The sequence below is a fragment of the Danio rerio genome, chromosome 25 (genome assembly GCF_049306965.1).
Source record: "Danio rerio strain Tuebingen ecotype United States chromosome 25, GRCz12tu, whole genome shotgun sequence".
NCBI classification, from domain to species: Eukaryota; Metazoa; Chordata; class Actinopteri; order Cypriniformes; family Danionidae; genus Danio; species Danio rerio.
The window spans coordinates 4,467,501-4,479,746 of record NC_133200.1 but is presented as its reverse complement, the minus strand read 5'-3'; the positions used below and the strand labels follow the sequence as shown (position 1 = coordinate 4,479,746).

The following is a 12,246-nucleotide window of genomic DNA, read 5'->3' as shown; positions in this document are numbered from 1 at the left end:
TTAACATCACCTTGACAACCACATAAACCCTGCTTAACGACAGCCTAGCAACCATTCACCATCTGATCACTCTATCCTAAAGTGCTTAAGTGCCTAACTGTGTTTATTTCAGCTGTCTCCTATGATAGTGATTTGTTTGTTGGTCATGTGTCTTCGTTTGTCAGTCAGTGGGAGTTGTGTGGTCTGTGGTGTGAGCTGCAGAGGGACAAACCTGAGCTGCTGGGTGTGTTGGAGGAGGTCCTGTCCTATACAGTGTCTCATCTTCAGGACGCACTCAAAGAGAAAGACAATCTAGAGCATGCGTTGCGCAGGTCAGCCCTCACTGCACTCGTCTTTTTGTCAAATAAACCCATTTATGTGCTAAGAGTACTCGATGTCCTGCAGGAGAGAGGAGGATCACGACAGAGTGGTTCGGTCCATGTATGAAGACATGGAGAGTCAGTTAAAAGAAGAGAGGGAGAGAAGACAAGCTCTGGTAAACAAACAAACACACACACTGTGAATGTGACATACATTTTCAAGTTAAGGTGGCATGGTGGATCAGTGGTTAGCACTGTCGCCTCACAGCAAGAAGATTGCTGGTTCGAGTCCCGGAACTATGAATCAGATTAGACCATTAGCATCTTGTTGATGTTTAGTTAGTTATTCTTAATAATATCTTTGTGCTGGTGCAGCCCTCCGCTTGTGTTGTGATGCATAAAATACTGTTTCTGGGTCTAAGCCGCAACTCATTTAAATTCAAAATATTTTAATCGCACATTATAGTGAATTTTAAATAAAATCATGATGTACACAACAGCCTTTTGACACCAATATTGACACCATAACAGCCTCTTTACACCAATATTGACACCACAACAGCCTCTTGACACCAATATTGACATCACAACAGCCTCTTGACACCAATATTGACATCACAACAGCCTCTTGACACCAATATTGACATCACAACAGCCTCTTGACACCAATATTGACGCCACAACAGCCTCTTGACACCAATATTGACATCACAACAGCCTCTTGACGGCAATATTGACGCCACAACAGCCTCTTGACGGCAATATTGACGCCACAACAGCCTCTTGACACCAATATTGAAATCACAACAGCCTCTTGACACCAATATTTACGCCACAACAGCCTCTTGACACCAATATTGACATCACAACAGCCTCTTGACACCAATATTGACGCCACAACAGCCTCTTGACACCAATATTGACATCACAACAGCCTCTTGACGGCAATATTGACGCCACAACAGCCTCTTGACGCCAATATTGACGCCACAACAGCCTCTTGACACCAATATTGACGCCACAACAGCCTCTTGACACCAATATTGACGCCACTACAGCCTCTTGACACCAATATTGACATCACAACAGCCTCTTGACGCCAATATTGACGCCACAACAGCCTCTTGACGCCAATATTGACGCCACAACAGCCTCTTGACGCCAATATTGACGCCACAACAGCCTCTTGACACCAATATTGACGCCACAACAGCCTCTTGACACCAATATTGACGCCACAACAGCCTCTTGACACCAATATTGACGCCACAACAGCCTCTTGACACCAATATTGACGCCACAACAGCCTCTTGACACCAATATTGACGCCACTACAGCCTCTTGACACTAATATTGACATCACAACAGCCTCTTGACACAATATTGACGCCACAACAGCCTCTTGACACAATATTGACATCACAACAGCCTCTTGACGCCAATATTGACGCCACAACAGCCTCTTGACACCAATATTGATGCCACTACAGCCTCTTGACACTAATATTGACATCACAACAGCCTCTTGACATCAATATTGACGCCACTACAGCCTATTGACGCCAATATTGACATCACAACAGCCTCTTGACGCAAATATTGACGCCACAACAGCCTCTTGACACCAATATTGACGCCACAACAGCCTCTTGACACCAATATTGACACCACAACAGCCTCTTGACACCAATATTGACGCCACAACAGCCTCTTGACACCAATATTGACGCCACAACAGCCTCTTGACACCAATATTGACGCCACAACAGCCTCTTGACACCAATATTGACGCCACAACAGCCTCTTGACACAATATTGACATCACAACAGCCTCTTGACGCCAATATTGACGCCACAACAGCCTCTTGACACCAATATTGACGCCACAACAGCCTCTTGACACCAATATTGATGCCACTACAGCCTCTTGACACAATATTGACATCACAACAGCCTCTTGACGCCAATATTGACGCCACAACAGCCTCTTGACACCAATATTGATGCCACTACAGCCTCTTGACACTAATATTGACATCACAACAGCCTCTTGACATCAATATTGACGCCACTACAGCCTATTGACGCCAATATTGACATCACAACAGCCTCTTGACGCAAATATTGACGCCACAACAGCCTATTGACATCAAAATAGACGCCACAACAGCCTCTTGACACCAATATTGACATCACAACAGCCTATTGACATCAATATTGACGCCACAACAGCCTCTTGACACCAATATTGACATCACAACAGCCTATTGACACCAATATTGACGCCACTACAGCCTCTTGACACCAATATTGACATCACAACAGCTAGCTAGGGACGATGTTTTGGTGCTGCATAATATCAGCTTGAATCAATTAATCATCTAATTAGAGCTTTTTGAAAATAGTCAGCCACACATGCGTTACTGACTGCTTGGCAACACCCAAGCAACCACATATAGATTATAGTGGGAATGCTGAGGATAGTAATAGTGTTATGATTATAATACCAATAGTGGTGATGCTAATTATTATGATGATGATGGTGATGGTTTTAATATGATGCTAAATAATAATGACGTTTACAATGGTGACGTGATGCTGATGGTGGTGGATGGTGTCCATCTGTTCTGTGATGAAGGACAGTATGAGGCAAGGAGACAAGAAAGAGCAGCTACTGCAGGAGCTGAGGACTCGAGAACAAGAGCTGGAGTTCACGCTTACCAAACAGAGAGAGGTACAATCTCATTATTATTCATTAGTCAGCATGTTTGATTCATTTAAAGGGGACCTATTATGCAAAAATCACACTTTGATTGACATTCTCCCTTTGTACGTGTCATCAGAGGGGGGAAGCCCCGCCCACCAGTGACCATCTCTCCCTCATTAGCATAGCACTTTAGTCTTGTTTTTGAATCTGCCACTATGCTGACACACTTTAATTTGTAGCTCCGCCCTCTTTTGAAAAAGAGTACAATCTCATTTGAATTTAAAGCGACAGTCACCAAAACACCACAATTAGGATCAAAGCCTAAAAGGGTCAATTTCAAAGAGTTAAAACATTATTTGTGTGGTATTTTGAGCTGAAACTTCACACACACTCTAGGGACATCAGAGACTTATTTTACATCTTGTTAAAAGTGGCAAAATAACAGCATGATGTCTGTCTGACCCCATGTGCGCGTGCAGTTGGAGAGCAGAATCAACTCTCTGAGCAGTGACCAGGCTGATGCTCGCGGGGAGAACCGGCGACTGCAGAACGTAAACCAGCAGCTTCAGGATCAGCTGGAGCAGAGCCGAGAGGAGCTCCAGAACTCACTGAGTCAACTACAACAACTGCAGAACACCATCAAACAGCAGCAGAGGGGCAAAGAGAGGTGCGCTTGCATGTAAAATGCATTGAGTTTACTACCACAGTGTGAAGACTAGTACAGTTTTTCCATAGCAGGACATGAAATTGATGTTGTTTTTGGCAGTTCTTGAAGTTACATTCCACTTTTGTGTGGAAGTAAGCTTATTTTACAGCTCCCCCAGAGGTAAACAGTTGAGTTTTACCTTTGTTGAATCTGGCGAAAGCACTTTTAGCTTAGCTTAGCATAAATTATTGAATCAGATTAGACCATTAGCATCTTGCTAATTTTGATAATTCAAAAACATTGTGCCTGCTGCAGCGATGGTACAACAATTACGTTTCTTGATTATTATGTTGGAATGAGTGTACAGCAGGCCCGGAGTGGCAAATCAGGGTAACCGGGAGAATTCCCGGTGGGCCAGTCCATTTTGTGGCCGCGAGAGCCGGTGTCCATAGCTGCTTTCACTCTCAGCAGTCGCACTTTTCCTTTATTTATTTATTTGACCATAGCCTCACTATTTTTATTCATTATTTTGCCGCAGCTCTGCTCTATTTATTTATTTTCTCGCAGCCCCATGAGCAAAATGCAGCCTGCAGGTTGATCATGATGTAACTATCATTCGCATTCGCCTTAATATTAATGAATATTACACCTGCTCAATGACAATCAGATGATTCACTACATTAATGAATCGGACATAACTTGATCAGAAATCTAAGAAGGGGAGAAAAAGATTAAGCAATCAATAGAAAGTAATACTGTGGTTAAAAGAGTCTTGCAGATAGATATATTTTATTCCAAACGCATCAGCTTAACAGCGCCATTGTGGTCCAGTGGTCAGCATGTTGCTTTACAGAGTCGCAGACCCGAGTTCGAACCTCACCTGAGTAATTCATTTTTTTATTTTTTATTTTTAGTGTTAAAACATATAATACTGTTTAGGTTACTTGTATAGGTGTACATATTTTATTTTAATTTTTTGTGTGACCACCGTTACAAAGGACTGGATATCTATAAAGAATTTTGCACAGAATATATATTCAGATGTTGCAGGAAAGGACATTGTGATGTTTTAAAGAATAGTGTTGGAGATTTAGCTACCCTTTAATGTTCTCATATTTATGAAAAACATTTGAAGTTCTAAAGCAGCTGTGTCCTTAAATACATGATAGTATTATTAGAAATTGAATTGGAAATTATCTTATTTTAATATAGTCAATCGTGAACTGAGGTGGGCCGGTCTAAGGCTTGAAAATCCAGGGCTGAAAAGGAGTACCACTTCGGACCTGGGCTATAGTTATTAGCCATATCAGCCTAGAAATTAGCAACTTTTCATTTTCTGTCAGTCTTAATACATGATGTAACTACCCAATAGTCAAGCTTTAAAATGGGTAAAACAATCAAAACACTTAGATTAGACCATTAATCGGGATGACCGGGTCTTCAAAAAAAAAAAAGCAACATTTAGGGATTTTCTGAAGATTTTTTGGCCATTCGATTCCTTCTGTAACAGACTGAACAGAAAACAATCTTTCTTCTAAAGTCAATATCCAGTATGTCATAACATACATCAGGGGTGTCAAACTCAAGTCCTGGAGGGCCGAAGCCCTGCACAGTTTAGTTGAGAAATTGTGCACACAGCGGCATGCTGGGTAATAAGGTGGGGGGCGTGAAGGAGTGTTTTTGACTAACCATCTTCTGTGCCTGATGGGCATCTTTATCATCTCGAAGACGCTTGTTCATGTCTCTGAATAAAAGAAAGAAATAGAGAGAAATATTGTTACATTTTTAAAGTTTATTTCAAGTTTATTTTGAGTCTAAATGACAATTTAAGTTTTATTTACAGTAAGTCTATTTTAAATTTTAAGTCTCAAGGCTCATTTCTGAATTTTACATTTAGTCTTACCTAAGTCTATTTAAATTTTAAATCTTATTTTAAGTATATTAACTTTAAGTCTTATTTAAGTCTATTTTTAATTTAAGTCTAAGGTCTATTAAAATTTACATCTTATTTTAAGTCTATTTAATATTTAAGTCTTATTTAAGTCATCATTATTTAGCATCATATTAAAAATATTTGAGTAAGATGCTAATGGTCTAATCCGATGTTTTATGCTAAGCTTAGCTAAAAGTGCTCCTGTCAGACTCGGCGATGACTGAACGGATTCAAAAGCTCCACTGTTTAACTCTAGGGCAGCTGTAAAATTAACCTATATCCAAAAAAAAGTGGAGTGTTCCTTTTCTTATTTTATGGAAAATAAAACCATAAATTAACAATTGACAAAAAATAAGTCAGGCACTGCTAATCAGATGCATGAATTGATCGGCAGAAGTTTCATTAGTTTGTTGGTCTGGAGCTTCAGGCGTGTGTGAACACACAAATGTACGTCCTACAGTTTTATCATGGAACCATCAATGCCAATAAAGAATCTTTAATTGCAGTAATAAAAAGTACTATTACAGTGATAAAGAGAAACAAACATTTGCTGCTCATGTAACATGCTCGTTTGTTTTCATGTTTGACTGCTACAGAGAAGTCCTGAAAGTGTCCCGAAACATGCAGAAGGAGCGGGAAAGCCTCGTGAGACAGCTGGAGCTGCTCCGGTAAGTTTGACCAGACTAACCGGATCACACCTTGAGTTTATAACAGGATGAGTGTTTAAACATAGGTGTGTGTGTGTATGTGTGTATTATTCTTATCTGAAAGATAAGGCCATAAGAACTGACCAATCTGATCACAAAAGGAACAGATGCAGGATTGAGATGGTTGATCGGTCATTAGTCCATATTTTCGATAACTCGAATTACCATCTATAACTCTGAGCCTTTATTAGTACTGTGACTAGTTGCGTTTTTGAAATTACCATAAAAATTATTATTTTATTTAAATGAATGAAATTGTATTATTCATTTAGTAAATGTATTATTCATTTTGTAAATAACAAACTATGATGTGGCAATAATAATAATAATAGTAATAATAATAATTATAATAATAATAATTATTATTATTTATTTTTTTTTTATTTTTTTTTACCAAAATGAATAATACATTTACTAAAGAATAATACTTTTGTTTTCCATGGGAACCTATTTCTATGCAACAATAAAGAAAAACATTCTATTGACAATTTAAATAAAACTTAAATTAAAACTAGACTTAAATAAGACTTAAAATTTGAATAGACTTAAAAATAGACCTAAGTTTAAAAATGGACTTAAATAAGAGTTAAATAGTGTATTATAGACTTTAAATTAAAAATAGACTTAAAATAAGACTTAAAATTTAAATAGACTTAAATAAGATGTTAATTTTAGTAGACCTTGAATAGACTTAAATTAAAACTAGACTTAAATGAGACTTAAAATTTGAATAGACTTAAAAATAGACCTAAGTTTAAAAATGGACTTAAATAAGAGTTAAATAGTGTATTATAGACTTCAAATTAAAAATAGACTCAAAATAAGACTTAAAATTTAAATAGACTTAAATAAGATGTTAATTTTAGTAGACCTTAAATAGACAAATTAAAAATAGACTTAAATAAGACTTAATTTAAATAGACTCAAAATAAGACTTAAAATTTAAATAGACTTAAAATAAAAATAGACTTAAATAGACTCAAAATAAGACTTAATTTAAATAGACTTAAAATAAAAATAGACTTAAATAAGACTTAAAATTTAAATAGACTTAAAATAAAAATAGACTCAAAATAAGACTTAATTTAAATAGACTTAAAATAAAAATAGACTTAAATAAGACTTAAAATTTAAATAGACTTATTTAAATAGACTTAAAATAAAAATAAACTTGAATAAGACTTAAAATTTAAATGGACTTAAAATAAAAATAGACTCAAAATAAGACTTTAAATTTAAATAGACTTAAAATAAAAATAGACTTAAATTAGACTTAAAATTTAAATAGACTTAAAAAAGATGTCAATTTTAATAGACCTTAGACTTAAATTAAAAATAGACTTAAATAAGACTTAAAATTTAAATGGACTTAGATAAGACTTAAATTTAAAGAAATGTAAAATTCAGAAATTAGCCTTAATTGAGACTTAAAATTTAAAATAGACTTACTGTAAATAAAACTTAAATTGTGTCATTTAGACTTAAAGTAAACTTAAAATTAAAATAGACTAAAAATTAAAACAAACTTTAAAAATGTAACAATATTTCTCTCTCTTTCTTTCTTTTATTCAGAGACATGAACAAGCGTCTTCGAGATGATAAAGATGCCCATCAGGCACAGAAGATGGTTAGTCAAAAACACTCCTTCACGCCCCCCACCTATTACCCAGCATGCCGCTGTGTGCACAACTTCTCACCATGGCCGCGCTCTATTTACCCGTATTAACTCTTATTTGTGGTGATGTAACATTACCCGCAATGCACGCCTGCAGACGGTGCAGCTAAATGTGAACGGATACACTTTCGATGGGTTTCCGAAAAACCAGAAATGCTCAAATTCACCGGCAAACAGACTCTTCTGGGTTTTTCCAGGCACAGATCTGTTTTATGGTGCTTTCAGAAGAGCTCCATCTCTCCGACTCTTGCAGGAGCAGCAACAAGTGACTTGAAGGAAACTTTGTACAGAATAATGTATGTTATGACATACTGGATATTGACTTTAGAAGAAAGATTGTTTTCTGTTCAGTCTGTTACAGAAGGAAGCGAATGGCCAAAAAAATCTTCAGAAAATCCCTAAATGTTTTTTTTTTTTTTTTTTGTTTTTTTGAGGAAGACCGTTCAATCAGAAATGACACTTGGTAATGTGTGACGTAACAATTAATTTATCTATATGATAAATATTTCAGGACTTTTAAAATATAGGCCACTGTACCTCATCAACTCTTGTTTCACATTTATGTATGAGTTGTAATTCTCAGTTTTGGTCGTTTCCTTTGATAAGAGCAGTTCTGTCCAAATGACAGCTTGTGTGTTCGAGGTCTGATTGACGCAACAAGAACAAAACGTAGACTACGTGAATATTTCTAAAGTTGAACAAATGGATTTATTTTTGAACCGTGAGCAATAAAAAGTGTATTTGTCTTTATTCGTGTCATTTATTCTGGGTGATTTGCACAAATACAGTGCTGTCATGGTTAACAGCAAATAATAGGTTTATTTTAGGTTTAATAAAACATTTTTTGTACCTTATTTTAATCACATAATTAATTACTTTTAATTTTGAAAGAGAAGCTAAACATTTTTCGTGTCTCATCAACTGTTCCTCAGACATCACATACGAAGAACCCTTTGCAGAGGAAGGAATCAATAATGGGGAACTATTTTCCACCGAGGAAATCTGCAAAGAGGTACACCAAACACAAGCTTTCTTATTAAGCACATGACACTCTATAAAACGACTTTATTTGTGCTGTCAGTGTACTATATTTACTAAAATTGTTGCTTATCGGATTGCAATTGGAACTTTACTATTGTAACAATGTAATTCTGAGGTACAACTTTTAGTGAGTGATTACATCTGGGTAACAATGAGCTACATGCACACACACTTTTAATTTTCAGCCAGGCAGCCCAAGGGCTTCCAGTAAAATGTCTTTCCATTATAAAAATTGTCACGTTTAAGATCTGATTTCTTTAAAAATCAGTGATCTTCACTGCCTGTTAGATATACAATATGAAGTGGGTCTCAGATTGGACAAGAAGCACTGCATTAAACTCCATTTCCCCCCCATGCTATGTCTTTAAAATATGACTGTTTATATTACCCCAGCATATTCAATGGAATTTCTGCCCTAGCCTGAACTGACTGATGATGGCGCTAGCAGTTTAACAGTCTTTCATCTCATTTAATGCTTGAACAACTAAATGAATGCTTAAGTCTATTTAACTGAATGTATTGTATTTACATTACAACATTGATGCTGTAAAAACAACCTTGTGAAACTGAAAATACTCAGATTAGGCTTTCACTGTAAGGTTATCGGTATACCTCATTTACTACTGACTTATTACCTGCCTATTGTTAAGATGATAGGGGTTCATTATAAAGTATGATCTTATTTTATATCCCTAATCCTACCCAATACCTAAACACAACTACTAGCTTACGAAACATTAATAATCATCTAATTAGCAGTTTATTAAGCTAAAAGTATTAGTTAATGGTTTGCTAACAGCATGAATAAAGTGTGGCTGATTTTTGCAATTGTAAAGATTTCCTCTAAACCTGCAAGTAGAAAACATTTTCAAGGTACATTGTGTAATTTTCGCCACTAGAGGGAGTGTATTCACAACAAACAAAGCTGTAGCTGGATAATGGAGTGAGTGGAATGATTGGAGTTGTGGTAGCTAAACTACTTTAAAAGGCAAGGACACACCAAGCTGATGCCAAACAACTAGCAACGATTTTTTTTGTTGACAAGAAGAAAAAAAGCAGTGTGCTGCGTATTTTATGCCACTGAAGGCTGATTTATACTTCTGCGTCAAACGCACGCGTTTGCCATGGCGCAGTCTACGTGTCGACGCATTGCCCTATGCCGTGGCCGTCTGCATCGCTGATGTGCACCTCTCAAAAAATGTAACTACACGTCGCAACGACGCGTAGCGAAAGCTCTTTGATTGGTCGGCTTGGTAGCGCTGACGAGTCTGGGCGGGACAGAGAGCCTTGGATCGCAGCGAGCCCAATGGAGCGATTGTTTACAAGTGTGGAGTCCCGTGAAGGAGCTCCGGATGGAAAGTTCTGTGTCTTGTGTTTACCTCATAGTTAAAGTTGTTGCACATCCGCCGATTCCTGCCTCAAAATGAGCGAGTTTGAGCTACTTGTACATCCTGGAAGCGTTCAGAAAGAACAAAACACAGGCGAAGAAACTGGACACAGACACATTAACACCTCACTGCCAACTAGCGTTTCGGAAGTGTTAATGCAGAACAACAGAGACAGCGCGCAGAAGAATAAATGCACAGCTACGCGCGTTGCATGCGCCGTTGGTTACGCCGGTCACTTGACGCAGACGTATAAACCAGGCTTAAGCAACAACTAAATCAGCTGTGTATTATGCGCGAGCGTGGCTGTTGATGTTGTTATAATTATAATATTTAATAATACTGTGATATTGATGATTTCTGAAGTCATACAGCTCCGGCTACCTCGAAACAGCGACCGCTAGTCTCTTCTCCATCTTTAAAAGTCTCAGTAGGCGTCTTCACAACACAAACACTGCTGTCACTGCTGCTTTCATTTGATTGGACTATGAAAAAAAGACGTGACTGACAGTTTTCATGCTTAGAATTTACTTTTTTTTTCAACTGCAGGCGCATAGAGCGCTCCGGCAAGAACGTGAGGCGTGCAGGGCACATAAGCAGTGTGTGAAATGTTGACGGCCACGAGTGCAAAAGGCCCTCTCAACACAAAAAACACGTTCGGTGTGATCAGGGCTGAATGCTGTGAAGAGAAACGAGAAATGCTGAAGCAAGTGCTGATAAGAGATGAGCGTGATGCGTCACCAAAAGCAGCAGAGCTTTTATTGTGCCACAGTCCACCGCTTTCAGTTCTTTAGCTCAAGATCACATGGAGAAGCGGCAGCTGTTTTATTAGAATAAATCATAGACTGTATAATATATGGACGTAGTATACGTGACGTCACCCATAGGTTTCTGAACACTGCTAAAGAAGCCACAAGTAGGTGCGGTCAACCGTCGACATTTTGTTTGCACTTCATCACACCCACGGCAGGATACCAAACAAGGTTCAAGAGGCGGAGAGTGGGCGGAGCTACAGACACCTGCTGGCATTTTGCTTGGACCTGGCTTAGACGGACTTTACTTTGGGAAAACGCTTATTACTTCATTACCTGTGACTCGTTTGTATTCTGACCTCATGTGCTTGGTTGTACACTATATCAATAAAGTGTTTAGACTTGTAAAAACACTGTAGTAATACATTGAGCCACTAAACATTGTTCTTATGACGTTTTTCAACCAGAGGAAAATGCGGATGACTTCCAAACACTTCAGATATAGTCTGTGTTAGTAAATGAAAGACTATTGATGAAATCCAGCATAACACTGCATGACAACGCTTCAGATGACTGTTCTAGAGCCTACAGCTAATCAATCTGACAGATTCTGGAGTGCATTACAGGTCTAAAGAACATTATAAATTATCTTAAATAAAACTAATACATGTATAGAGATGGTATAAAAGTATATAACTTCATTCACCTGGGAAACGGAGGCCACGTGAATGGTTTGTGAGCACAATTAAGCGCACACAGCATCCCATATCATCTGATAATTGTAAGAAATAAGTCCAAAAGGCAACTGACTGTGTAAAGCCACATAAAACAACACAAAAATATGATGAACATGCAGAGATCAGCAGCTAATCAGCCGGAATCAGCTGAGGTGAGGTGACGGCGACCAGCGAGACCTAGCTGTCACTCAAGTGGCCACGCCTTTAACTATGCAGACTTAATATAACCTAATATAAAGGAAACGGATGAGTTATAAAAAAAATTCACTCCCCTCACAGTTGTCATGAAGGGTAATATTAGCTGTATTAACCAAAATCGTTTTTTGTACCAGGCTGTAAACACCTTTTCTGCTGTAAAGTTGGC

The 12,246-nt window shown here is 37.8% G+C and overlaps 1 protein-coding gene across 4 annotated transcripts in view; it reads left to right on the top strand.

Annotated features, from left to right (window-relative positions):
- cracr2b (calcium release activated channel regulator 2B) overlaps positions 1-12,246 on the top strand; it is a 44,510-nt gene that overhangs the window by 18,239 nt on the left and 14,025 nt on the right. Inside the window, exons 5-12 of one of the 4 annotated variants that reach the window (XR_012399976.1) lie at positions 165-311; positions 385-475; positions 2,938-3,033; positions 3,486-3,673; positions 6,182-6,253; positions 7,865-7,919; positions 8,900-9,338; positions 11,281-11,778. Coding sequence is in view for 1 of the 4 variants with exons in the window: in NM_001080081.2 (NP_001073550.2) it covers positions 165-311; positions 385-475; positions 2,938-3,033; positions 3,486-3,673; positions 6,182-6,253; positions 7,865-8,018 (748 nt within the window). In the remaining 3 variants the exon portion in view is untranslated. 4 annotated transcript variants of the gene reach the window in all.